The sequence below is a fragment of the Pezoporus flaviventris genome, unplaced genomic scaffold (genome assembly GCF_033815535.1).
Source record: "Pezoporus flaviventris isolate CSIRO_AGI_PZ_B2104156 unplaced genomic scaffold, CSIRO_AGI_Pfla_v1 ptg000036l, whole genome shotgun sequence".
Lineage (NCBI taxonomy): Eukaryota > Metazoa > Chordata > Aves > Psittaciformes > Psittacidae > Pezoporus > Pezoporus flaviventris.
Window position 1 is genome coordinate 42,383,624 of NW_026892584.1, and position 27,528 is coordinate 42,411,151.

Here is a 27,528-nt window from a genome sequence, read left to right on the forward strand (position 1 = left end):
AGGGGGTTTGGGTGCCAGGCACTGTCTGCTCGCCTGTCATGTGAGGGAAGCAGGCACATAAACCTGTCCCTGTGACACAGCTCCATGTGCCTTGCTTATTTGTCTCACAGTGATGGTGCAGTGTTTTTTCAGGTCAGTGTGTGAGCGTATGCGTGGGTGACTGTGTGTGCTTGGCTGAAATGGTCTTGTGTGTCTCAGGCCACCAGAACAGGCTAGTATGTGCCTGTCAACAGGGTATGTGCCAGCTTAGTAACAAGTTGTCTGTATTTTAGGGTAGCATGTGTGTCTGTCAAACTCCAAGCGCGCCCGCCCATGTTTCTGGGGCCAGCGGGTGGATGTTTGTGTCTCATGATCCGTGTGTGCCGGAGCTGCTTGCGTGCTTGCCCTTCTCCACTGTTACATACACAGCCCAAGTGCACCTGCTTATGTGCCAGGATACTCTGTGTGTCTGACAGCAAGTCTCAAATGCCTCACACCAACATCTGTCTTGCAGTGGCAGCAGCCTGTGCTCCTCAGGCGGGTGTCTGTCTGTCTCTGTCTGTCAGTGACACAGGCTCATGCACCTCAGGACTTTGAGTGTGTCTCACAGTGACGCACCCCCTGTGCCCAAGACCAGTGCAAAGATTTGTCTTGTCACTGTCAGCACTGCTCATGTGTCTCACAGTGACAGTCACAGACCTCAGGACAACATGTGTCTGCAAGTCCCTCTGACACAGCCCCGTGGGCCTCAGACTGCAGTGACAGCCACATGCCTCGGACATGTGTGCTGTGTCCCTCCATGACAGCCATGTGCCTCCAACCCCTGAAGGTGACACAGCCACAAGCCTCAGACCCTTGTGTGAGCGTTCCTAGCAGTGACGCAGCCCCGGCTGACCCACCCCGACGTCTGTCTGTCGGTCTGTCTGTCCATCTGTGCCGGAGGCCCATGCCCCAGACAAGCATGTCGGTCTGAGGGTGACACAGGCCCATGTCCCTCTGAGGTGGCTGTGTCACACGCGTGCCTCAGGACTGCACGTGCCTCACAGCCTCTGTGCCTTGGAGCTCGGTGTGTGTGTGGAGAGACCGCGCGTGTGTGCGTGCGGACCGTCCGTGTGTCTGTGCTGTGCCGATCGTGTGTGCGTGCGGACCGCGGCGTGTAAACGCGGTGGCGGCCGGCCGAGCCCGGCGGGGCAGCCGGCTCCTCACGTCAGCGCGCCGCGTGGGGCGGGTGGCGGCGGCGCCGTTAAAGGCCGACGGCGGCGGCGCGGCGCGGGAAACGCGCAGGGGCAGGGTTTGGCGCCGGCGGGGGAGCGAGGCGGCGGCGGCCGTTCCAGCCACTCTCCCACCCATCATGTCAGGCACCCGGGCGTCCAACGACCGCAGCAGCCACTCCGGCGGCGGGCTCAAGCGGGCGCGCAGCGAGCCGGGCGGCAACAAAGTGACGGTGGTGCTGGGGGCGCAATGGGGGGACGAAGGCAAGGGCAAGGTGGTCGACCTGCTGGCCACTGAGTCGGACATTGTGTGTCGGTGCCAGGTGGGTGTCAGGCCGGCTTCGCCTGCCGCTACCCCTCGGTGCTTCTCTGCCCTGCGTTTCACGCTGTTCTCGGCCACCGCTTTACCCGCGCTCCCCTCGGCCCAGCGCCCTCCTCTCCTTCCGGGTCCCCTCTCTCCGGTGCTCCTTTCTCTCTCTCCCCCTATTTCTCCCCTCCAGCTCTGTTTCCTTCCGCCAGCTTCTATCTTGTGTCGCTCCTCGCTCCTGTGGGTATTTAGTCCCTTCCCCGCACCTTACTCCTCTCTGTTCCCTCTGCCCCTCTCCCGCAGCGAACGGCGGGACACAAATGCGACCCGGTGGGCAGCTGTGTGCCCCCGCACTCTCCCAACCCTGGAGGCTGCGCCTCGAAATGCCACTCGAAAAGAAAGAGCCCTGCACTATAAATATAAATAGCTGACCCTTAACGATAAGCGACACGGGATCCCGAGGTGCCGGCAGGCGTGGGCACGAGGGGCGGTGCTGCCGGGGGCCGGGGCCTGCCGCGGCCGGGGCCAGATGGCCCGCGCTGCGGGTGCTCGCCGGCGCTGGGTTGCCTCGGGAAGCAAAGCCCCAGGGCATGGGTTGGGGTCAGCGGCTTGCAAGGATGTGACGCTGCTTGTGAGGCTGTTGGGTCGCTTGGTCCTCCGGGAAAACACACTTATGAGCCGGCTTGAGGACCAGCTGCTGATAAACCTCATGAATTTTCCAGAGTTTTACAACAGGGGCTTGTTGGGATGGGCAGGTAGTGTTCCCCGCAAGACGCCTGGAAGTTTATCCTAAGAATATTTCAAAGTGGAGCGTGATTAAAATGGAAAAAGCAACTTATGTAAAAGTACAAGATTTAAACAGTTAGATGAAAACAGGGAACATTTACGATTCTATGATTTTACATGCTTTGCTTATATGTATTTTTTGACTGTAATGCAGAGATTCTTAAAACTTATTTGTCTACTATAAATCAAATTAGACTCACCTTTTTAAAGAACTGTTTTCAAACATTAATTATGAACATATTAGACCAGTACACCTAGTAATCTGCTCAGTTGTCCCTGGGAGATCACATTAATGAGTAGTCAGCTCAGTTGGTATGTATCATGAAATTTATTGTGCTTTAAAGATGTGATAGCTATTAAAAAGATGCAGATATCCTTGAATCTAACTGATAAACCCAAGGACATTGGTGTAATCAAGTATGTTATGTAAATAAATGTTGTCATGCAAGTTAAATATTTAGAAGGTGGAGGAAGTATTTTCAGTTAGGACATTAAACTCCCAAGTTCTTCAGTCACCTTGGGGAGAAGTTTATGAAGTTAATGAATATGTATTATGAGGACTACAGCTACTTTTCCATCTTTATTTCCCACTTCTCCCTCAGTAATGTGTGGCTAGGAATTTAAAGACAGGTCTCATAATTGCTTTGGTGAGACAATGAAAACTAAATGTTTTAGCTGAGGACTATTTCATATAGGCCCCATTGGAATGGTGCTTTCTCATGGGATTACTGCTAGTTCTGCAAGAAGTCATATTGTTCATTTTTAGACCCACTTTTGAGAGATGCCCTAAGGCTGCTTTCAAGCCGGATTTGCTCTGCATCCAGAGAACTAATTTGTAAACATGGCCCCCAGGTGCAGCCTCTTTGAAGGATGCAGGACTCGCATGTGTATGCATGCATGAGCATGCTGGAAGGGTGTCTGTTAACAGCAGGCTAGTGGCTCATGGTTTAATAGGCTGCTGGGCACATCTAGATCATCTTTCTGTAGCCTGATGATGAAAGTGGTATGGATGGAAGGCAGGTGGATCTAGAATTGCTCCCTACTCTCAGAACTGTGTTAACCAATACATGTGCACACACACACTGTATGAGACTACAGCAGGATTACAGATACACTGATTTAATGGAAGTGTCTTCAGGATTAGAGTTTAAGAAAGAATATAAAACATTTGAAAGACAAAATACAAGTAGCAAGTTATTTCTGAGTAGCAACAGTGATACGACTTCAGAAGTGGGGCTTTTTTAATACTTAATGAGGGGTTTGTGCATTTGGCAATTTTGAGGATGCTGTTTTAAAAGATGCCATTTTAATAGTACAGTATTTCATGCTTTCAAAGCCAATCATGCAAGTAGATGATGGTGCATGATTTTTGCTTCTGTGAGAAATCAGATGGGGCCATTAAGGTTTAGAGAAGACACACATCTGTTTAAAGCATGTGAACAGTACTGATGAGTTGTAGGTCATTCACTTGTAAGCTTAATCAGTTTGAGAGGGACTTCATTAATGCTGTGTATTGCCATGAAAAACCTTAATGTTTGGACCAGAACCTTGCTTGGTTCATGTTCCTCCTAGAAACTAAGAAAAACTTTCAGAGTGCAATAGCACTTGTGTATTAGAAGACATTGCTTAAACTAGAAAAACTGAATATCTTGTTTATCAGGAACTGTAGAGGAAAAAGTCAGAAAAGGTTCTATCAGGAATTTTTTTGTTGTTTAGAATATGGTGATTAACAGGGTTATTTCCTGATGTCCCGTATACTCTGTTTTCCAAGACATTAATGGAAACACTGCTTGATAGCTTGTTTTAGTCCTCAGCAATACGAAAGCAGGTAAAGCTAGAAAATGAATGTCTGAAAGGGGCATGTTTGTGTCTTCTAAAACAATGCCTTGTCTAGATTAATTCTTCATCGCTGTAAGATACTCCTTGAGCTATCATTTTAAAGAGATTGGTTTTATTTTTGATTTTGGGTTGTGTTTTTTTTTTTTGTTTATTTTGTTTTTGTTTTGTATTTCCTCCTGAAGAGAAATTTAAATTCAGGGCCAAATTTGAGTTTGAAGAGCTTTCTCAAAATAGTCGTTCCTGATTCATAGAACCATAGAATAGTTAGGGTTGGAAAGTATCTTAAGGTCATCTAGTTCCAGCCCCCCTGTGATGGGCAGTGTCCTGAGTTCAGCCTTGAACACGGCCAGGGATGGAGCATTTACAACTTCCTTGGGCAACCTGTTGCAGTGCCTCACCACCCTCACAGTAAAGAACTTCTTCTTTATATCTTTCTATGAAAGGAAATATTTTTTATTAAATATTTCTCATGTATTTTTAGTGTGTTAATTTTGTGAGAAAAATCTGTGCCATTTATATTGCTACAGGGAAATGAAATGGTATTTTCTCCCGGTACTGGAAAGGCAAGCAGGCAAATGGGAATAGGAAGTCCTTCACAGACACAAGGGAAGCTTCAAAATCTGTTAAATAAAGAAAATTCTGCATTAAATCCCCAGCCACTTTAATTTTCCTGAGATTGCAGAATTAAATTTTGCATTAATTGAAGAGTCTCAATTGGTTGATTGCGTTGCTTCAGTCTTTCACAGTACTTTGATTATACAGTCTAAGCCCAAACGAGTTGGGTGCACACTATAATTCACCTATTTTTTAGTAGCAAGTGAAATGTGTGACACAATTTGAATATGAAATTTTACTCACCTGAAGTAGTTTAATTTCATTTACCTGTATACCTGAAGCATTTTTTGTGAAAAATAATGTTTTAATAAAGTTAAAATATTTATGGATATTCTTGTAATGATGCTGAACAAAACTTTTCAGAGGCTGCTTTCGTTAAAATACCAGATATAAGGGCACACATACCCATATGAACAAGAAGAAAAGGTATTTCTAAATATTAACAACAGGCAGTTTAGGGCTGTTAAGGATCTAGTAGGTTTGTGAAAGTTCAGGTTATTAATGAAGAACATCAGGAACATTTTTCTCTAGATTGCCTTTTCGGCAAGCAAAAGCATTCAGGAGCAAATGACAGAGGGTAATATTTGTTTCTTATTGTGGCCTCCTGGGGCATAGAACTGTCACATTATGCTTTGCAGTACTTTTTAATTCCTGGTATGTTTTTCAGGAAAGAGTATAATCAAAGAGTTGAATTGCAGATGTTTCATTTTATCGTTTCCTTCAAAGACAGGTTTTGTGCATTTGTTTAAAGCTTTTAACAGTTAGAATATTGAAGAAGGAAGTTTGTTTTTTACCAAGCTTCTTAGCATGTTGTCATAAAGCAAAAGTCCTAATGTAAGTTTTAGTAATTTGGTTGCATATACCATACTAATGAAGAGAGGTTTGGCATTGTTCAAAGCATGGTTTCAGATGGTGGTTTCTTCAGTGGCAGCTCTCATTCCAGCTGTATGCTTCTCATGTCACCTTATATGTTGTTGTGTGGTTACCGTCAAAGCTAGAGCTTGTGGCTGGTTTTACCTGCCTGGGTTTTAATTAGATAATTTCTCCGACGTGTCTTGGAGTATGATCAGACAAATGGGCAACTGTCACAACTGCTGAGGTGATGTGCCTCCAGAGGCACCACTTAAACTAATCTGTTCCCAAAATGGTGTATATAGAACTGCTGTAGTAAGCTCACAGTTCACTGAGAACTGCTAGTGCTCATACAGTTCTAGCTGTTTCCTTAAGCTGTGACTACGTAAGGTACACTTGTAGTAGCAACTTTTCACTGAACATTTACCTCACAGTTCTGTATCGGTGTGAATGGAAAAGGAAATAGTGTCCATTGTCATATATGGCAGGACAAGTACTATGCATCTTTGCCAGTAATAGTAAATTACTCATGAGGCACTTTCTGTTTTATAACTCAGGCGCGTGCCAAAAATGTCTATGAGTTCCTGTTGTAATGGAGAGTAAGCAGTTCTGTCTTTCTTGATGAAGTTTTCTTGTGCAATAAATTGTTTTTCAACAGAACATCCAAAAGCACTATAAAAAAATGCTTCATAAACAATTTGATAAAACAAATTGAAGGAGAGGAAAGAGAAAAAGATATTCCAAAAGCTCAATGTGAAAGATACAGAAAATACTGCTGGTAAATTAGTAGAGCCCCTGTGATAATAACCATTGCTGCAGTGCGTTTGATCTCAGTTACCAAATAGATTGCTCTAACAGTTGTGGCACAAATGCATGTCTTTCCTGCACTTCATACCCAAACCAGTGGCAACGATTCAGCAGCAGTTACTCGTCCAAGACAGGTTCTCAGATTTTTCAAGCCTTTGTTTGGCACTGCTGTTCCAGTGTTGCCCATGACAATGCTTCATGTGCCAGACCTGTGACACTTCTGCCTTCTGGAAGTCTGGAAACAATCTGTCTGATGTTATGAGCATTCCCTTAAGAACTGGCATTGAAGAAACACCACCAAATTGTAGGAATGTGATTGCGGTAAGAAGAGCTGTTAGATTTCTTAAGTTGCTCATATTAATGTGCTGTCATTTTTCACTAAGTATGCAGTCACTTTTTATTAAAATATTTCCTCTACCTAAGTCAGTATGCTTTCAAGTTAAGAATTGCTTTTGGCTTTAAAAAGGGATTGTCTGATCTTTTGAGACAGATGGACAAAAATTATAGTTGATGTTAATACTGGAAAAAAAGCTGAGGAGGTTGAAAAAGGTACCAGAAAATCTTGCTGTTAAGGTCTTTTGTCATTAAGTGGTTCACAGTCATTTGAACCTGAGAGGTTTAATTAAGTCATACACCAAGGGTGTTGAGTGGCTTGTTTTCTTGATGTAGTGGATGTTAACGAGGTTGAGAGGGGCTAACCAGTAAGAAAAGCATAACAGTGTTTTTCGGCTTGAGATACCATTGCAACATTAGAGACAATCTATCAAAGAGTGAAGGGACGTGCCCAAAGCTTAAGATAAAAATAACTATTGGTATCATTGCTAGTTTCCTTATTTCCTTGCTCTAGTGCAAAGTAAATACCATGTATATTGGAAGTGGAACTTTGAAGAATGCAAAGGAACATACCATGGGCAAGTGATCAAATAATAAACATGAGATGTGGGGGAAATGCCAGATGAGAGGTTTTTCTTAGTGGTTTAGGTACAAGACAGGGTGCTTTGTTCCTCTACTGTATGGCTGACATGGCAGGGCAAAGCAGCCACACATTGTTGTGACTGTCCTTATTGATCATGGGCTGCTGGAACTGTGTGCAGCAGGTGTTAAATTAGGGCAGTGTTCTGTGATGATTATGCATTAGAGGTGCTTGTTGGATACTGTTTTTCTCTGTATGTATGTATGTAACGTGTTGCTCTCCATTCAGTGAGGTTTAACCCTCATATTTAGTATAATTTCTCCCTACAGAATAAAATAGTATGTAAATACTTTAATCTCCTAGTGATTTAGTGCTTGACAGTCTTCAGTGAAGAGATTGGTGGCCTTGGAGTCATGAGTATGCAGTACTGCAGGACTGTTTGATTTCTCCGATATTTGGGAAGGTTGATAATCCCACTTACAGAATGTGTACATTCATATGGGCACATTTCTTTAAGTAATTCTTTTGCAAGATTGCTGCAAAAAAGCAAGGAGATTTATTTTCCTATTCCACACAGGGGAGGGTTCATGAAGTGTGAGTAGTTTCCTTACCTACAATACAGAATTCCACCCTTTAAAAAAAAAATGAAACCTTATTGCAGCAATCTGTTGCTTGTAAGGTATTTTGTCCAAATTTTAGTTTTCATTTTGCTTGTACTTACATCCTATGCTGTATCATTTTAGGCTTTAAAGCAACATAGTGACATTGCTATTTTAAACTAGCCTCTCCTTTGGACATCAGCGAGATCATCTCAGGACCACCAGGATTATAAATACTGTATGAGAAGGTCAGGTTTAAAGTTTCCAAATCTCCATAAGAAAGCAAGCTTAATTTTCAATCCCCTTTATAAAGCCTGATGAATTTATTATCCTCTACAAGCATCAGAAGAAAGCAGCTGAAAATTAAGCTGAAATGACATCTGTTCTATTTCGTTCCTGTTGTAACTCACTAGCTGTTGTTAACTTGTTTACAGATATAAGAAAAGTAATGTTCATATCCTTGGATCATATTACTTCCCACAGGGGCATGACTATGCCTCTTCAGAAGAGGGGACTAAAGATGAGCAGACATGTCTAGGTTTTTCATGTTTGTTTTTCTTTATTTTAGGATTATGAGTCAATTTTTTTTCACTATAGAATTTTCTATCAATATAACTTGATTTTCTTACTTTCTTTACATCTTCTGCTGGAGTTAAGTGTGTGTTTTGTTGCTGTGGTCTGTTGTAGTAGATTGCTTTTATGTGGCTTGACAAAACTTTGAATTCTGTTTGAGAGAAAATAACTTGAGTTTCAGTGTCTAGTTTGCCTACACTGACTGCTGTTTGAAACCTGAGTTGAATTAGACCTGGCTTTTTCAGTTGCATTTTCCAGACACTTAGGAAGACCAATATATCCATATAAGTTAGGGCCACTCTTCATTTGTCATGAAGGAAAAATACTACATTATTAGTGAAAATATGATCTAAGCTTCAGTTTTTGATACTTGTGCAAGAAATGTTTTTACATATTTTTTTAAAAGGTCAAAAGTTTTGCTCAGCTCTTCTCAGGAGTGTTTGTATTTATAATCATACTAATTGTCTCAATAGGCTTTAGAAGGTCTCTTTCCATGGGAATTCAGGAGTTTTTGAAGAGATCACTGTTTTAAATAGGAAGGTGGGATCCTTTGGATTTTGCTTATTCTGTGAGACGTGACAAGGAATACTGAAGGAACATACTTGACCAGATGCAGGAATTGGATATAGCAGTTCTATGCAGAGTGTTTCTTGAAGTTTATTGCAAGCATATTCTTTGGGAAGGTAAAACTAGATTTGACCGATGACAGTTGTTGTCAGGAGTTAAATACTTGCAACTCATTCCACGTCTTTGTCACCACTGTCACTTTAAAAATCACTGCTCCTTCAGGTCTTCTGGTCTGAGTACACTTGTGATTATTCTGTAACCCAGCTCCTTCCAATGGCTAACTTAAAAAAAAAAAAAAGTTGTGATCCACTTCTTGGGACTGAGTTGATGGCTATCAGATGAGAGTTAACTGGAGAAAATGGCAAGGAAAAGCTTGCAGTAAAGGAAGCTATAACTAGAACCTATGGCAGCAACCTCACAGCTGTAATGTACAGCACTTTCAGTCATCTGAGAACCTTTAATACGCAGGTGGTTTTGTGACATGGTGTCTGAGGGCCTTGGTGGTCAGAGCACTTGGTGCATTGCATTCATCTGTGTGTTGGATTTTATTTATTTTTTTTAAACCAGTGATGTTCTAAGATCATTTGCAATGGTGTAGATCAAGAGAAACACCAAGAAAGACAATGGATTTGTATTATTATAAAGGTCATGTCAAAGCCAGTTATGCTGGTAACACTGAATATCTACTTTTACTCAAGTTAGTTCCAGTCAGTTGCTAATGTAAGTTAGAAAGAAATAGCCACTGTTAATTAAATTGTGAAGAGAAAGAACAAGCAGTTTATGTAACAATGCTCCTTCTTGTTTATTCAGAATCACATATGAAATGCTGTAAATGGAAGAAAGTTACTCAATCTAGATAAGAAAACTCATTTTATAGTCTCTTTGACAGTATGATTTCCAACCCTAACTATTCTATGATTCTATAAGGCCAGGTTGGACAAAGCCTTGGGTGGCATGGTTTAGTGGGAGGTGTCCCTGCCCATGGCAGGGGGGTTGGAACTAGATCATCTTAAGGTCCTTTCCAACCCTAACTATTCTATGATTCTGTGATGAGAGGTATTTGGTCTGCAGATGTAGCTGAATTTCAGGAAATGTTTTGCTTAATTGATGGGTGGAATTAGTAGAGGTGAAATACTTACAATGAAGAGAAATAGACAGAAATCATAGAATGGTTAGGGTTGGAAAGGATCTTAAATTCATCTAGTTCAAACTCCCGTGGGCAGGGATGCCTCATCTAGACCATGTTGCCCAAAGCTCTGTCCAACCTGGCCTTGAACACTGCCAGGAATAAAGCATTTGTTTGAATCATACTATTGGTTTTCACATGCAGACTTCTCAAACTTCTGGTTTGTATCTGGTATTCCAATTCATAGATTATAAATTCATGGATTATAATGCCAGAGGGGGATCATTTTGTAATCTTGTCCGAGTACCAAGGACACAGTATTCTAGTAGCAGTTGCACCACTGCCAAAAGGAGAGGTAATACAATCTCTCTACTCCTACTTGATATTCCCATTTATACATGCAAGGTTTGCCTTAGGCATATTGGCAAGCACTGCAACTGTGTTCAGACGCCTCTATGTGCTTCCTAGCCTAGATATCTCCAATCCAGATTTCAGCCCATCTTTTTGTTTCTAATTAATTTATTCTAAACCTGGTTGACATGTTTACATTCACTGCATAGGCCAACTGGCTAAGGAGCTCAGACTGCTGTGTACTTCTGGTACAGTGCTCAAATGATTGCTGTGCTGGCTTCGTATCTTCAAGAATGAATTTCTGTTTTCTCTCAATTTCATTGATTAACATTACTAGCTGGAAGAGGGTGTGAATTGACCACTGTGGGACTCATCAGAAACACACCTGCTTTGTGTTCATCCTCTAGTTATAATTTGAAACTGTCATCAGGTTTTAAGGCACGTGCTCTGATGATTTTTTGTATCAGTCTAGTTAATTCAGTTATGTTTGGGCTTTGTGGGGAGCATTAAGCAAATGAAGGATGTGCTAACCAGTGGAAACCAGTGGAGCACCTGGAAACAATCCTCTTGACACATGCAGAATGTAGTCTCCTGCACGCTACCTGGCTGGCAGGAGCAAGCAGAAACACATCTGAGCATCGGGGCACATTTCATTCATATTCAAACAGGTATCTTGAGGCCAGCTGGGGAAGAGAGTGCTTGCTGCAGGTGCTGAACAGCCTCACTGCTGCTCTGAATACAAATTCTATTTCTACCTTGGGTTGTTTCTACTGCAGAGAATGATTTTTTTTAAAAAGTAATACAGAACGAAAGGCCAGCCTTTAAATGGCAGAGCTCTTTGGAAAGTATGTTTGTTTCTCTTTCTGCTTTGTAAGTTCTACTAAAGAGATGAAGACTATGTGTTGTCCTCTGCCAACCTGTTCATAATCGTTGTTAATCCTCTGAAAGATAGTGTTTATATCAGCAGACAGTTGTTAACACCGGTAAGATGCAATAGCTTCTCAGTTCAGTGTCTTGACATAGTTCTTGTTTCACATACTATGGAATAGTAACCAAAGTACATTACTTCAGTAGAAGAATCAATGTCATGAGTAGATCAGCATGTAAAAAGCTTGGAAATGCATTTTCTTTTAAAATTAATGTACTGAACAAAAAAAACCATCAGGGTGTTAAGTTCCTCTAGCTCCTTCTGGTACTGGGACAATATATAACTTTACACTATTATTATTATAAGTCTGAAAATGTAGATTAAAATATTCCAGAAAAATCCAGTTTTTATCTGAGTCCAACTTAAATATTCTTTAAAAATAATTAAAGACAAAAACCTGAACCTCACCATATTGGATGCTGTGCTCTGAAAATAATGTCTACTATGTTTCCTGTTGTTTAACTCTTTGAAAACAACATATTGCAGTTATTTCTATTAACTTGAAGTCTGTTTTGAACCTGAAATGACAGGCATTTTAGGTTGTTGAATTTAAACCACATTGCTGGTGGTCTGCTGGGTTTTAATAAAAAGAAGGCATAGCTTTCAGCACCACAAGGTAGTAAAGTGTTCCTGAGGCAAAATATATTGGAGTTATACATATTAATGCTGTTAATAGGGCTTCAACTTCTAGCACTTTCGAAGTTAATAAAAAACGGACTTATTAAGCAATGTAGGTACTTTCAGAAGGCTGAATACTAATTTTCCACTGCAGGCTATTGTGGTGGGTTAACCCTGGTCACCAAGTGCCCACTAAAGCTACTCTGTCACTCCTCTACTCAGTTGGACAGGGAGAGAATATAATGAAAGGCTTGTGAGTAAAAATCAAGACAGGGAGACTTCACTTGACAATTACTGTCATGGGCAAAACAGACTTGACTTGGGGAAATCAGTTTAATTTATTACCAATCAAAACGGAGTAGGATAATGAGAAATAAGCCTAGAGTTTTAAAAACATCTATCTCTCCCTTCCTCCCTTCTTCCTGCACTCAACTTTACTCTCAAATTCTCTACCTTCTCACCCTGTAGCAGTGCAGGGGGACCTCTGAGTATAATTTAGGAGTGCTGTTATTTCAAATTGAGTCATCAAGCCTGATTTCATTTGTTTCTACTCATGTTGATTTAGAAAAGCATAATTTAACTGTAGTGTAAGTGACAACATACCAGCTTGTCTCAGAAGACATCACAAGCCTCTTTCTCAAACTTGATACCTCTATAATAAAATAAATTAGTGTTTCAACCAGTGCAGTCTGTCCAGTTCCAGACCTCTTAAATATCACGTGAAGTACTTTCCTGCTGATTTATTAGCCTGCTAGCTAGTTCAGTATCTTCAACTAGATCTAGGTTTCTGCAACTGGCTTCTTGTGTCTGGGAGGCAAGCTAAGTACATAGGATGGTTCTGCTTGCTTCTGGATTCTCCAGACAACTTATAACCCTGCATTAGCAGAACATACAAGAGTCCTTCCCAACCCAAGGATGAGATACCCATCAGTTTGCTAAATCAAGTGAGATTTGTGCATGCACCAGTTTTTCTGTTACAACTTGTACTCAGCTTGTTCTTAGCAGGTTGTCTGTTTAAATGTCATTGTTGAGCTCACGTCTTCCAGCGCATGGGAATTACTTTGGTCATATTTAAAGGCATGTTTCTAGTGTTTTGCTCCATCCCCCTCCTTAAAAAATGCTTGATTTTTATTTTTATAACCCATAGTTATTATTTTCTTAATGTTGTGTTTCAGCATATATCTACATTTTGAAAGGAATGTTGGTTGCCATTTTCCTGTATATCACATGCAAAGAAATGAGCAAATGAGTAAATGAACCTCTGGAAGAACATGTATTATATTATTAATTTTTATCAATTACTGACCTTTCCTAGTGTTTTCATATAATTTCCTGTATTCAGCCAACATTCTTCATTATTTGCAAATTACCAGTGACAGTCTCAATTCTCCTTTCAGTAGATACCCTCATTCCAGACACTTCTACATCATTCAGACCTCATATCAAATCCACAAAGATTTGTAATTGTTTGGAAAATGAAGGTCTGTAGCACCAGAGCAGACAAGTAGTCAGGTTTCCCAACCCTATCAGGAGAAAAAGTTACATGGTAACAGAAAGCAGCAAAAGTTAAGCATGCTGAGAAAACTGGACCTTGAATTTTTAAACTTTTAAACTTTACTGTTTCTGTTCAAATCACCTCATGACCTTGATTTACTCACCTCTTCCCAAGTTTGTGTGTTGTCTCATTATGCTCTTTTAAAGCCATTCACAAAAAATCAGTTTCTTGAGGAAAATACCAGCTCGTATTTTCAGGTCTCGTAGGTACTTGTGTAACATGTGAATTGTAGGAGACTCCAAAAAGTAGATCATCCCTTGATGGGGAGATTCCACAAATCTGCAAAGACTACACATGCTCCCAACTTTATATAGAACTTCCATCTGGAATACGTAGAAAAGCAGTAGCTGTTTGTGGGTAGGCAAGCAGGAAGAGCTTCCACTCAGAAGGAACTACTTGGTGTTGAAGGCTTAAACTCAGAGAAATGACCATGTACAGAAGATGCCTGAAAAGGCATGGGCTTGCATTGGCACGTCGAAGACAGGACTCCATGGGTAGTAGTTCAGTGCAGTTATGTTCCCAGAAGCTTTAGTTCTCTTCTAGGTTCTTCTGCCACTCCTGCATTTATTCTTGCTCTGCCCCAGTTCTGCCTTGACTCCATGGTATTGTCCTGCTTCATGATACTACACAGTCCTGCTGAAATCTTTCAGTCCTCTAATTGTCCTTTCTGAGCCCTTTTTACGATACTACAGCATCTCAGGAAACTGTAAGATGGAGAAAGCAGTGACCTAAGATATGAATGTATAAATAAAAGAAGATGATTTTGTCAAATCATCTGCTGAGATTTCAGAGTGGTGGTATAAGACCATTAATCTTAAGGTATTTGTTTCTGTTGCAGGGTGGGAATAACGCAGGCCATACTGTGGTTGTTGATGGGAAAGAATATGATTTTCACCTATTTCCTAGTGGCATCATTAATCCAAAGGCAATTTCTTTTATTGGTAAGTCAATATTGGAACTTACTAAATAAAATAACATTACACGGTGGGTAGATGCAACCATATTTTATAGCAGCAAAGAAAAACATATACTTGGCTGACAGATTTGGTTTAGCTTCAGCTGTTTGACTTTTCTTTTGCATCTGCTTTAACATGAAGAGTTACGCTACTTTCAGTGTCAGTTTAGTTTCTGCTACTAGAAAATTGGAACTAAGAACCCCCTCTTTCTACCATGTTACTCTTTCTCACCCTTTATGGTACAGGTTTGGATCCCACCCTCTACTTGCACAATCCTTTTATACTTTCAGAAGTACATATGCTGTTTTTTGAGGATGCAAACCCCAGCACTTAGGCTAAATGAATAACATAATTTATCTCTGGTATTTCTTTACCAGTTTTCTGGAAATAGGCCACAAGATACAGGGGTGTGCTTTGAAGGTTATAATACAGTCTCCTGTTTGTTCACATGACCAACTGTTTATGGTGATGTTGTATTTTGCTGTAAAGATATTGGACGCAGATGGCATCATAAAAAAGTTCACATTGCTTACTGGACTTTAAACTCATAGTTAAGTCGTAGGCAAATTTAAGCCTCTTATTGCCCAAAATTATGTTTGTTTCTGAGAGAAAAAAACATATGCAGAATGTGCAAGAAACGACTTAGAGTGTCAGTGAGTCATGGACTTTAAGTTTTGTTCTGTTTGTTAATTTCCGAATGGATGATAGAAATGTATTAAACTTTTTTCTCTCTGCTGAGCATGGTCTTCCTTTCCCTTGTCAGGTAGTAAAAACTATAACTTAAGCCATCCTAAACTTAGGCTGAGATAGGCTCTTGAATATATTTTTGATGCTCCCAACAGCAGCAGTTTTCAGCCCACTACAGCACTAATCCTGCATGTCTCGTCAGTAATGCTCCATATTGCTTCTGAATTCTGTATTGTAGCTCAAAAGCTACAAAAGGAGAAGATTGCACTAGTTTGAGCTGAGTTTAAAACAAATACGCAAATACTGTAGAAAGTTTAAATATTGTCACATAGGGTTGTCAGTGGTGTAAGGCCATGGACTTCTTTGAGCTTTTACCAGTGAACAATTGAGGCTGAAGTTGTGGTGCAAAGTCCACCACAAACAAAGGCAAGAATCCGCTTACCTCAGCTGGCTTTGGAGCACGCCCGGCATTCACATCTGAAACAAGCAAGCTCTGTTTTTTCTGATTTTTTAGGTTTGTAGGTGCCTCACCAAAATGAGGATTTATCCTTTGTGAAAAATGTGAGAAACTTAGCCTCACCTTTTAAATGCAGTTTTGGACAGCAGGTGTTTACATGCCTTACATCCTACGAATGAATATTTTATTTCTTGCTTTAAAATAAACCATTTGTGTTCCCAAAGGTAATGGAGTGGTTATACATTTACCAGGCCTGTTTGAAGAAGCTGAAAAGAATGAAAAGAAAGGTTTGTAATTCTTAATCTTTCTTTAAATTGGCAGCCAGGTTGAGGGTTTTCTTAAACCTTTGTGTCTGACCATAAATATGAAGTGCAATAACATTCTGGATTTTAAATACTGAGGAAAACTTTATTTAAAACATGGAATCGTGTTGTAGTATTCACACAGATTTTCAAAAGCTATCTTCTCATGGGGTTTTAGGGAGTTCTGTGGCATTTGATACCATATTAGATACAATGTAAGTCCTAAGGAGTGTGGCAAAGCTTCCTTTGACATCAAAATGAGATGATTTAACCCAGAGTTTCTGTGTCTCCATTTCTGTGCCAGAGTATGAACTCAGTTGCTTCTGCTTTGAGCAAACCTTTGGACCAGATGACCTTCAGAGTTTCCTCACATCTTATATTGTTTTATGATTTTATATATATAAATTCTCTATTTTCGGAGGCACAAATGGAGTTTAACTGATTTATTGTATAGCAAGTTAGACAAGAATCTTTCCAGAAAAGAAATCATGTGTAAGCCACAGTGTTCTGGCATTAAGAAGTAGTGAGTATCTTTGTCCATACCAAAAATGAGAAAGCTGAAAAAGTATAAAATAATGTTAATGAAAACTTTGCTGATATTTGATATTCACTTATGGTTTATCCATTTTGTCAGCAGTCTTCTTAATAGGAAGCTATATAAAGTAGAAGACAGAAAAATTGAAAAACAAATTTTGATCAATCAGTGCATCTGAAATCCTACTTTTTATCTTCTGACAGGTTTGAAAGATTGGGAGAAAAGACTGATTATATCAGATAGAGCACATATAGGTAAGTCACGATTGAAGGGGGAAAATCTCATAAATGTTTGCTTAGCTCATGGTGCTAAATTACATTATTACTCCACAAAATAGTCATGTATTTGATCTAATATGTCTTCTTTATGTGTCATCTATCTGAAGCATAATAATGGAATTTGTATCCACTAAAGAGTGATGTTTTACATGTTTTCACAATGTTTAAGTAATACTCATTCTGTTTCCACACAAGGAGGCCTGTGGACTGTCAATGATAACAAAGGCACTTTGTCTTGAAATTATGAATGTCTGTGAAAGAACAGTTTTCTCCTTTGATCTTCCACTCTGTCCATTATATTTCCATTGCAGTGTTTGACTTCCACCAGGCTGTAGACGGGCTCCAGGAAGTGCAACGTCAAGCACAAGAAGGAAAAAAGTAAGTATTTTCAGCACTTTCATTTCATTAATAATTAAGCAAATGTGAAAAATCAGTGTAATTTTGGAAAGCAGGAAGGCAATGTATCGCAAAAGAGCCTTTCTAATGTTACTATTTCTGTGACTTTTTCTGCTCCTGCTTACGTTAGTGAACAAACTCTGAGGTATTACTGAAAAGGTGGAGTATGAATTTCTCCATATTTCCATATTTTAGTTCTCTGCAACATATAGAGACATTTTGAAATTCCTGCCAAATTCTCAAAACTCATTTCCATTAAAATGATGTTTTCAATCCAGTTTGATATCAGACTAGTGATGCTCTTTTGAATCAGCTCTGAAGTGGCATGATTAGGTTCCGTGCTTGTAATCTTTTATCATATATTCACTTGTGCTTCATGGAGATACTGGTTCCTATTTTAATTTTAATCTTACACTTTAGCGCAGTGTGTAACCTCGTATTTCATTAATCTGGTTTCTGAAAGAGTGAAGGTTTACCTGAACGTACTGTGTTTTTTCTCTCTGTTAACCTATTAGTTTTTGATCCATTGAACAATTTCAGTCAAACTTAGCATACAAATAAAGATCTCAATATTACTGTATTTCTAAAATGCATTTCTCAGATAGGCACGGGACAGGGAAACAGTTTAATTGTTGCAACTGATTTGTTGTTTCAACTGGTTGTTGTTTACAACTATAGGCAGTGCTGCAACTGTGGAAATACGAAAATGACCGCTGTTTCCTATTGTTTGTGTTAAGGGATGTACAATACCACAGGATAGTGTAATAACCATTATGACCTTATAATATGTGGATATACAAACAGCTTCAATTAAGCTTGTGTTAGCCAGACCCAAGGCTTAAAGCTTTACTCTATACAATGAACATTAGCAATATTTATGCAAATCTACTGAAGCATGAAAATGGCTGTATCTTTTACTATTTAGAACTTTAGTTGGTTTTTTTTCTCTCTTAGACCTCTTTCCCAGTGTATGGTATATTGAAGAGCTTTAATAGTATTACCTAACATAAAGCGTATTTTTGCATATATTTATTACATGTTTGGGGTTTATCTTTAATTAGTATTGGCACAACAAAGAAGGGAATTGGACCAACTTATTCTTCCAAAGCTGCACGCACAGGCCTTCGAATTTGTGACCTTCTTTCTGACTTTGATGAATTTTCTTCAAGGTACAACTGTTTTACTTTCTAAATATTATGTCAAAGAGTGATACATTTTGGCTGACAAACTTGCTTTTAACAAGATTTTTTTAAATATGTGTCTGAATTTTGTATATAAATTGTCTAAAAGGAGCAAAAAAAAATGGAAAGAATGTGTATGTTTATTTCCTGTACTTCACAATATTTCTTACAGTTTAAAATGTAATTCTGTACTTTAGGTAATGCTGTGGTTGAGGTATCAAAGTTCTGGGTGTTTTCTCTGTATAGCTCCGAGTATATCCTTATATAACATAAACTGAGTTCTTGCCAAAGGTGCTATGAGCAGTAACTATATTCTTCATAGATATGATTTCAATATTTTACAGATTTAAAAATCTGGCACAACAGTACAAGTCAATGTTTCCCACACTGGAAATAGATATAGAAGGACAATTGAAAAAGCTAAAGGTAAGGATTTAACACTTGTAATATTTGTTCAGTTTCAGGGAAAATATAGAAGAAAACAGTAATACTTAATTTTAAAAGTAAAAATTATGAAAACCAGAACTCCTATTTATTAAACTAATTAATCAATTTAAATGAAAAATGTGTATCTTCACTATAACAAAGCCTTTTAATAAGCAGTACCTGTGCATTGTAATAGAATGTTCTCTTAATGTGTGCATTTAAATGATTTTTTTTTTATTATTTAATTCCCCTGTAATACTTTGCTTTTTTGACATGAAACAACTGTTGTATTAAAGTAGCCAAGAGAGCACAGGGTGGCACTCTTGGTTAACAGTCTCCAGCCATGACTGATGTAGTCTGTCTGAGAGACTTCCATGCTTACTGAAGAATTGTTTGTGGAAGCTGTGTTTCAAAAATGTGTTTTTATAAATGAATTCTGAAGAGCCACTCGTAAAACATCTTTCATGAATATGTAGTAAAGGAGGATGCTAAAAAAAGTCTTACCTTTCCCAAGTTTTGCTGGTGCTTGTTGTAGGGTACTACATTTAAAGATACTTTTTAGTATTTGTGAGTAGCGGTTTTGACTTTTTTTTTCTTCTGGATCTTGAACTATTTCTAAGTCCACTCTCATTGTGTCTAGACTGTAAACACATGGAGTCTTATTAACAAAAAGAGGTAGGTTTACAACATCTCTGTGAATAGAAATTGTACAGAAATTACAGGATTCTAATGCCATTACAAGTCATGTTTTCTTATGTGAGTTGTTCAATACATTTATTGGTTTTTAAGTGAAATACAAGCTAATGGTTGTATTTTTCAGGTAAAACATAGTTAATTGAGGCTGGTGTGTTAGGGTTATTTGTATGTTTTGCATTTCAAAAGTGAGCAGTGTTCTCTGCATCCAGCCGTTGTCTGGGGAAACTAACATTTCTACTTAAATTTGCAGGGATATGCTGAAAAAATAAGACCCATGGTTCGAGATGGCATTTATTTTATGTACGAAGCTCTTCATGGCTCCCCAAAAAAGATTCTTGTTGAAGGAGCCAATGCAGCATTACTTGATATTGACTTTGGTATGTTAAATTCTAAACTTAATTTAACTTGTAGGAGATTGGTTTTGATTTGTGTTTATATCAGCTTTGCAAAGAGCAGGAAAATACAGCAACAAAATAGTCTTTAATAGGAACAGATCTACCCAGAAGTAAAGCACAGTAAGCCACAGATTGTATCATTAACAGGATTAAGTGCTTAGATATTGTTTTTTACTGAAGTTTATTCTGGTGGAGTTGAAATTGCATTCCAGATGTTCTTTGTTACTTCTAAATGTGTGTTCACATTGCCATACATTCCAGTCACCCATTGCAGTGCTGCTGAGATAATTACTCTGCAGTGGAGGGAGGATTAAACTGGTGCAGATAACCTGTAAGCCTAGCTTCTTCAGCTGATCTCTGCTTTCTTACCCAGAGTCTAATTAAACCACTTAGGTCTCCATGAAAATGAAATTAAGACCTGGAGAGGTTCTCCAACCCAGAGTCACAGTGTAGAGAATGTGAATAGCCTTTTAAGACTTAGAAAATTTGCTGTAGATATTCAGAGCTGCTTGTGTAGGGCGCTGGGAATGTCAGCCTGTGACCAGGCTCTCTGTGGATGTAGCAGAAATACTTTCTGTGATACACAGGACAGTGAAAAAAGCTTTACACAGCAGCAGTGTTCTATAATAGATCCAGTGCCTAAGTAGTATTCAGATGCTTTTAAATTTCTCCCTTCTGGGCAGTCCTCAGTGAGAGTAGCAAAGGATGAAAGCAGAAAAGCTTTCGCATTGGAATAGATAGCGCATACTTGAAAACTCATTGTAAGAAACTGTAGGAAAGTAGTGTGTTTTATTTGTCTGTGTGAATTTCTTGCTCACTAATAATATGCTTATACATATTGCCAGGATGACTCAGCTATTTGAATGGAAAAACTCCTTCATTTTGAAGGGTTTCTGTGGAGCTTTAGAAAACTAAGTATGTATTATTCACAACAAGAGGAAGCAATTTGGGGAAGAACAGCTTTATATGTTCTCTTAAAAGCAAAATGGGTACATGTATTAAGGAGATCTCGTTTTACTCTCTGGCTGCTGTTTCAGTTTAGCTTTAAAGCCAAACATGCAGGTGAAAATCTCCTTTCAATTCACAAAGGAAAAAGCAATCTTTATTTCTTGTCATTGCTGAAACAGGGTTGTGCTCTTGTGTTTTTCTGACAGGCACATATCCTTTTGTGACTTCATCGAACTGCACTGTAGGTGGTGTATGCACTGGACTTGGTGTTCCTCCCCAGCATGTTGGTGATGTTTACGGTGTGGTGAAGGCATATACTACTCGGGTGGGAATTGGAGCATTTCCCACTGAGCAGATTAATGTAGGTTTAATGTTATAAAATGTGATATATACAGTAGCCAAAAAATAAGGACAGTGGAATAGGGTAAAGGTAAACCAGTGATAAACAAGTACCATAATAATAATGCCGAGTAGTCACTCAAGAAGAGAATTACATTAAGGTATTTTTCTTCAGAGGAGAGAAACGTGAGTGTGATGATGTTATATTACAGTGACCACACTTCTGTTGTAATGAATGATGTGAAACCAGATTTCATCATTTTATGTAATATTGTTAGGTGTGTTTCAGTGGTAAGAGTTTGTTGTAGAGTGGAACTGTCAGTGCATCACAGGAAATCTTAAATTACAATATACAACTTCTGTGCTTGATAGCCTGTGTTCTGTGTGATTTGTAGAATAAGCGTGATGTGTGCTTCAGCCAGTCAATCACAAATTGGTCAATACAAAGAAGGGAAGAGATTTTGGTTCTTTTAGATTGTCCAATATTTTCAAGAAACTAGAAAGCTCAGGGTATTGATTATGAGCTATGCACACAACAGTCGCTAGGTCAGTGATCTGAATCTAATTTAAGGATTTAGTTATGAAAATCCTTTCTCTAGTGGCTCAAGTGAATTGGTGATACCTTTTAGTTTTATGAATCATGAATGTAAAGTTTCTTCTTCATTTTTAACACATTATAAACACTGACAATCCGAAGGGAGCAGTTGGCAGTTGCATGCTGTGGTAGAACCTGAGAGCCATAGGTGTGGTCAAGGAGTCTGTTGACCTGGACATTGTACAAGCATTGGTCTTGTCCCAAGCATTTACAGTCTTGCTCACAAAAAAACAGTAGTTGCCAAACAGATGAAGAAGGGACATGGAAACAAAATTAAAACCAGGGCTGTACCATCAAGGAAATCTTCCAATCAGAGGAAGAAGGAAGAAACATATCTCCTTGGAACATGAAATAGTCATATTAAATAAGTATTTTGGAAATGCTAGTGACTGAAATACATAAGTCCTGTGGATGAAGGGCTTTATTCTTCACCTTAGTCCCCTCTTAATAAAACTTCATTTTTTTTCTATTTTTCCTACAAAAAGGCCTTGGAATTAAACAATTATATTTTTCTTGCTATTCATCCGTAATTGTTTATATTCATTTTCTGCTATTTTTCAATGAAATGCCATCAGTATTCTTTTTGTCTTATTTTAGGAAATTGGAGATCTTTTACAGTCCCGTGGCCATGAATGGGGAGTAACTACAGGCAGAAAGAGACGCTGTGGCTGGTTAGATCTTGTCAGTTTGAAATATGTTCATATGATCAACGGATTCACTGCGTAAGCATCACTGATTTTGCGCTACATTTGGAAGCGATAATTTTGTGCTTCACAGAATAAATATGTAGGTAACATTAATATAAGTCCAGTAAAGTGTTGCATTTTAAGCAATAAAATAATTCACAGTGGGCAACTGCAAATTATTTTAATGCTAATAGTGATTTAATTCCTTTGACTTTTTTCAAATGAAGTGATTTTACAACATCATAGCAGCAGTTCTTTTTCAATGTGTTTTCACTTTGCTTATATCAGATGGCTGATGTAGATTGGGTCAATGTATCAGTTTTCTGTCAGTGTTCTTGATACAGTGCATTCATACTGACCTATGTCGTGATTTAAAACCTACTGGTTTTGAGCTTTGGTTGCCTGAAATGTAGCATACTTGTTAGAACAATTCTGCATCCTTTGGAACCACTACCTCTTTAAGTTACGTGAGCAGGATGACACAAAGTGTACAGCAGGTGGCACAGCTTTCGTTCTGGTCCTGACAGGTTTATTTATTTGCAAAGTTATAATATAATATATTATAAATTATGCATTTAATGGGCTGAGATTTATATTCTTTGGGACTGAGTGACTTACTTGGTTGATAAATTATTGTAATTAAAATTATATATTAAATTGACATTTTAAAGGAAAAGTGGTTCTTTAAAAGGAACTGTTCAAGACCGTAATGCTAGCAAGCTAGCTTTTGTCTAATGCTAATAATTGACACAAGCTATTTATTTATAACTAATTACCAATCTATATTTTCAGAGAAAGTTGCAAACCTTTAATTGCAGTTTTGTTCACATGAAGTGTAGACTTACTCATGCATTCAGGCAAACTTGTTTATTTATGCAAACACATGAGCCTAGGCATTTAAATATCTTATAAACTGAGACTTAATAGTTGTTTATGCTACTCATGTTACAAAATAATAGAGGTCTTTGTTCATTAGTTTGTCAGAAGAAAGGAAATATTTTTTTTTACTTGGGTTTATATTTACTTTTAACTTTCACAGCTCTAGTTTATGTGGAAATAGTGTTAGGAAGGCATTATGTTTCCTCCCATTTCAGTTCTATTACTGCACTTCTGTCAACAAAACTATGTCATCTCTGGTAACTGTGACAGTTAAAAAACATGGAGAGACTGCTTCTTTCCCAAAAGGTCTTTTCATTTAATCACTGCATTCATCATATACTTATTGAGCACATATGGCATGGGCTGTTATGCACTTACCTGTCAAAATCCTTAGCTACTCATATTTTTATCAGGCACTAGTCTTGACCAGTTTTAAAATGCAGCTTTATTCTGATCAGTGAATACTGCACTGTCTTCTTGAGGTTCCATTGTTGTGTTCCATTGTGTTCATTCACAAGATGAGAAAAGGTTCATTAAACTGACAACCTTGGTAGCACAGCCCAGGCACTGAAAGTCAGGCTGGGGTCCTTCCTATTGAACTATGTATGTGATTTAGTAGCCAGCTTATGCTTGTGAAGTCTGTTTTGAAAGTGCAGTTTAGTAAATAAGTCTGTCTTAAAGTTGTTCTGAATCAGTAGGAGTAACAGAAATAATCACTAGTAGTGATGTAAAGTGACATGCTGTCATACACACCCAGACCAAGTGCAGTTAAGTGCCACTTTACATAATAGGCTTGCATTTTCATGCACTGAATTGAACACCGCACCTGTATGACCAGCGAAGCATTTGGAATTCTTAGTAACTCAGATATGTATTCGTTCCAGAGGTGTTAATTCAATTAGCAGCATTCATAATTTAATTTAGTTGTGTGTTTCTGCTTGCTGGGTTGCCTTGGTTGGACTTGTGAGTACAAAACTAGAAGGGGGGGGGGGGGAGGGTATGTATATGAAAAAGACAGGTGTAAAGGATTAAAGAGGCGTTCCATCATGGGTGTAACTAACTTATGTTTTCTGTACAGTTTGGCATTAACAAAACTGGATATTCTTGATGTCCTTGATGAAATTAAAATCGGTGTTGCTTACAAACTGGGTGGAAAAAGAATTCCTTATTTTCCAGGTATGTTGTTAGGTATCTATGATCATTTTTCTCTCTCCTGCCTGTTAAGTCACACCTGATGGGTAAGACCTGTTTGCTTTTTAAAATCAGTCTTGATTTCTTTTATGTTAGACCTCCTGTAGAAATCTGTGGAACTGTAGTATGAGTATAAAGGGTGCTGTATCAGTACATTAGTATTTTCCATTCACCTTCCATCTGTACATATGCTGACAAGAAGTTCAGAGCAAATGAAATCTTTTGTTAGGGGCTCTGTGCCTTGTCCTATTAGATTTTTTTATTTGCAACACCAGGGATCTGAAAGTCAGCAAGACTGAATCAGTGACTGTGTATTATTGGCAATAAGCTTTGAATGAAGCAAAGCAAAATCAAAAGCAGTGACTAAGCTGTGCAAAAATGAGACAGATACAAGCAGAATAAAGCTGTTTATGGTATACCATCATATAACTGTAATTAACAGCAACAACAGTGTAGTAAATGAAAATATATATTGCCTATCAACATGATTACCACAACTTTTAAGATGTGGCAATATGTAATTTTCTTACATTAATGATGTTTTCAAGATACCTGTAACAGACTGTGCCAAGATAAAGGGTGTGTCCTGCTAGGATGTGGACTCTAGGGGCATGGGGAGGGCTGGCAGCAGCTGGCTTTCCCACCACTCATGGTGGTTCCTGGCTGTGGGCAATTCCTGTATGGAAAAGCTTGCAGATACTTAAATTTTTAGCAACCTTGATTTACTACTGTTCCAAAAAGATAAAAGCATTTGAGACAGTAGTGCCTTGTCTACAGGAGGACTTATATTTTATTATGTGCAAACCTGAACCAAAAAGTGGAACTCCTGTAAACTTCAAATAATTTGTTTCTTCAAAAATGAGACTCTAATCTTATGACAACATAGAGTGCATCCTACAGTTTTTAGAAAAGAAAACTGTATTCCTGGATCCTCCTGAGTCACAGTTACCTTCCTAAGTAACAGAAATTAATCTTAAATTATGAATGAATGAACTGACCAGTAGAAATAGTGTTTATTCATATATGAGATTTTAAATGTTGTCAAAAGACTTTGTTGGTCAAGTACCTTAGGTATGTTCTTTTAAGGTGAAGTAGCTAAAATCAGCTGTGACAAAAATGTTCTCCCACAGCTAATCAGGAAATACTACAGAAGGTGGAAGTAGAGTATGAAACAATGCCTGGTTGGAAGACGGATACGACTGGTGCACGAAAGTGGGAGGACCTCCCACCCAAGGCCCAGAATTACATCCGCTGTGTGGAAAATCATGTTGGAGTGCCAGGTAGATCTTTCTGTAGATGTATATATGAGGATGCCACAGCAGTTGGGAACAGCTGTATAAAAGTGCTCAAGTCCTTAGTTGGGGAGTGGCTTGGTTTGGGAGGGGGGCAATGTAGCTGCCTATGGATGGGCTGATGATGGTAAACGACAGCTTGCCAAAAAGTAGCAAAGCTGGGTGTTTTGCAGGCAGGTCTGCAGTGTTGCAGAGAGCTCCAAGATGGTCTGACAAGGATTTAACCAGAGGAAAGATAAACATGTATTGTTCTTGGCAAACTGCTGCCTTGTGTGAGTGAAAACTTAGGGATCTGCCTACCATGCTTCAGTGCAGTTAGTTCAATGTCTTAATCTCTTAATTTCACTTCCTGCACTTGCATCCCTGTTGAACATAGAATCAGACTTCCCTTTTTCTTTTTTTTTTCCCAACTCTTTTCCATACTTACCCATATAAGGAGATTATTGCTTAATGGGTGTAAGATTGTTTAGCCCACTTCTGCCACTTTGGAAAAGTGAGAATCTTAACATAATCAAACTCCAAAGGTTAAGCCACCCAGTTTTCTTCAAACCTAATTGCTGGAGTTCTAGAGGTGCGAGGAGGTATGGCATGAATAGTAGGAATTTCCACAGCAGCAAATTTAGAAAGATGGCATGTGTGCTTTTGCTTTCCATAAAGCACTCAAAGGTAGCATTTAGGGAGTACAGGATACTGACAACTCTGGCAATTCCAGTCTTGTTCATGGGTTAGGAAGCCTGAAACTTGGTGAATAGTCCGTGTGTGATCATAGACACAGATGTGGGCAATGGGATATGAAAATAAAGCTCCCCTTATTTTATTTCTCTGGTTTTCTGTGTGAAGGCAGGGTACCTTGGTGGGTTTGATGGCTAAAAGAGACCTGCCTACAGTCAATTCTATAGTATCAATGGGCAATTGATTAGAGAAACTATAGTATTCTATAATGTAATTTCTATATTATAGAAACTAAAGTATGTTCCACTTACACGAACTGTAGTGAAACAGTTATAGTATGATATTTGAGGTGGCTGCTCAGGCTGGATAATGTTTTTAATTGCAGCCTTACATTTAACAATGTTATACTACATGTGCATCACTATCTCCTTCTCCATATCAAGAAAACTTCACATCCTGGCAGAGCTCTCGATTTCTTCTCTTCAGGGATTTAGATAGACATCCTATCACTCAAAGCAGTGACAGTGAAACCTGCAAAATACATGCTTGACCTTCTGTTAGGTCTTCCATCTGCAATGCTTTGTGTTTATGATACAATTGTTTCATGCTTTCAAACTTCAGTATTGCACTTCTAGTCAGGTACTGCAGCAGGAGTAAAGTGTTTTTTGACAGTAAAACTTCCTAGTGTTTTGTTTCAGCACAAAACTGGACAGTTTGTAGTGAAGCGTGATGAAAGGTGAAAATTGTTTCAATTCATTGATTATAATATTTTCTCTCAGTAATTGTTCTAATAAATGTGTTTTGCTCCCTAGTTAAATGGGTCGGAGTTGGAAAATCAAGAGAGTCAATGATCCAGCTATTTTAAACAAAGAAGGAACTTCTGCGATGAGAAGAACAATTTGGAGTTCATCTGTTCCTTACTGGTTCCTCTTTAAATGGAGATGCTATTTAAAACCAACATGTTCTTCTAGGAATTAAATAGAAACAAAAC

The 27,528-nt window shown here is 38.8% G+C and overlaps 1 protein-coding gene across 1 annotated transcript; it reads left to right on the forward strand.

Moving 5' to 3' along the window:
- The first annotated feature begins 1,207 nt into the window (after window positions 1–1,207).
- On the forward strand, window positions 1,208–27,528 carry ADSS1 (adenylosuccinate synthase 1). The gene is made up of 13 exons (XM_061464153.1): window positions 1,208–1,513; window positions 14,465–14,567; window positions 15,951–16,013; window positions 16,767–16,817; window positions 17,153–17,219; window positions 18,299–18,406; window positions 18,763–18,844; window positions 19,791–19,917; window positions 21,090–21,244; window positions 22,415–22,539; window positions 24,461–24,558; window positions 25,704–25,853; window positions 27,350–27,528. Exons 1-13 carry the CDS (start codon window positions 1,331–1,333, stop codon window positions 27,400–27,402), a joined length of 1,365 nt encoding a protein of 454 aa, XP_061320137.1. The 5' UTR covers window positions 1,208–1,330; the 3' UTR covers window positions 27,403–27,528.

Coding starts and splice junctions, on each gene's coding strand:
- ADSS1 (XM_061464153.1), top strand. CDS start 1,331: ATGTCAGGCACCCGGGCGTCCAACGACCGCAGCAGCCACTCCGGCGGC. Junction 16,014..16,766: donor TGAAAAGAATGAAAAGAAAG/GTTTGTAATTCT, acceptor ATCTTCTGACAG/GTTTGAAAGATTGGGAGAAA. Junction 21,245..22,414: donor TTCCCACTGAGCAGATTAAT/GTAGGTTTAATG, acceptor GTCTTATTTTAG/GAAATTGGAGATCTTTTACA.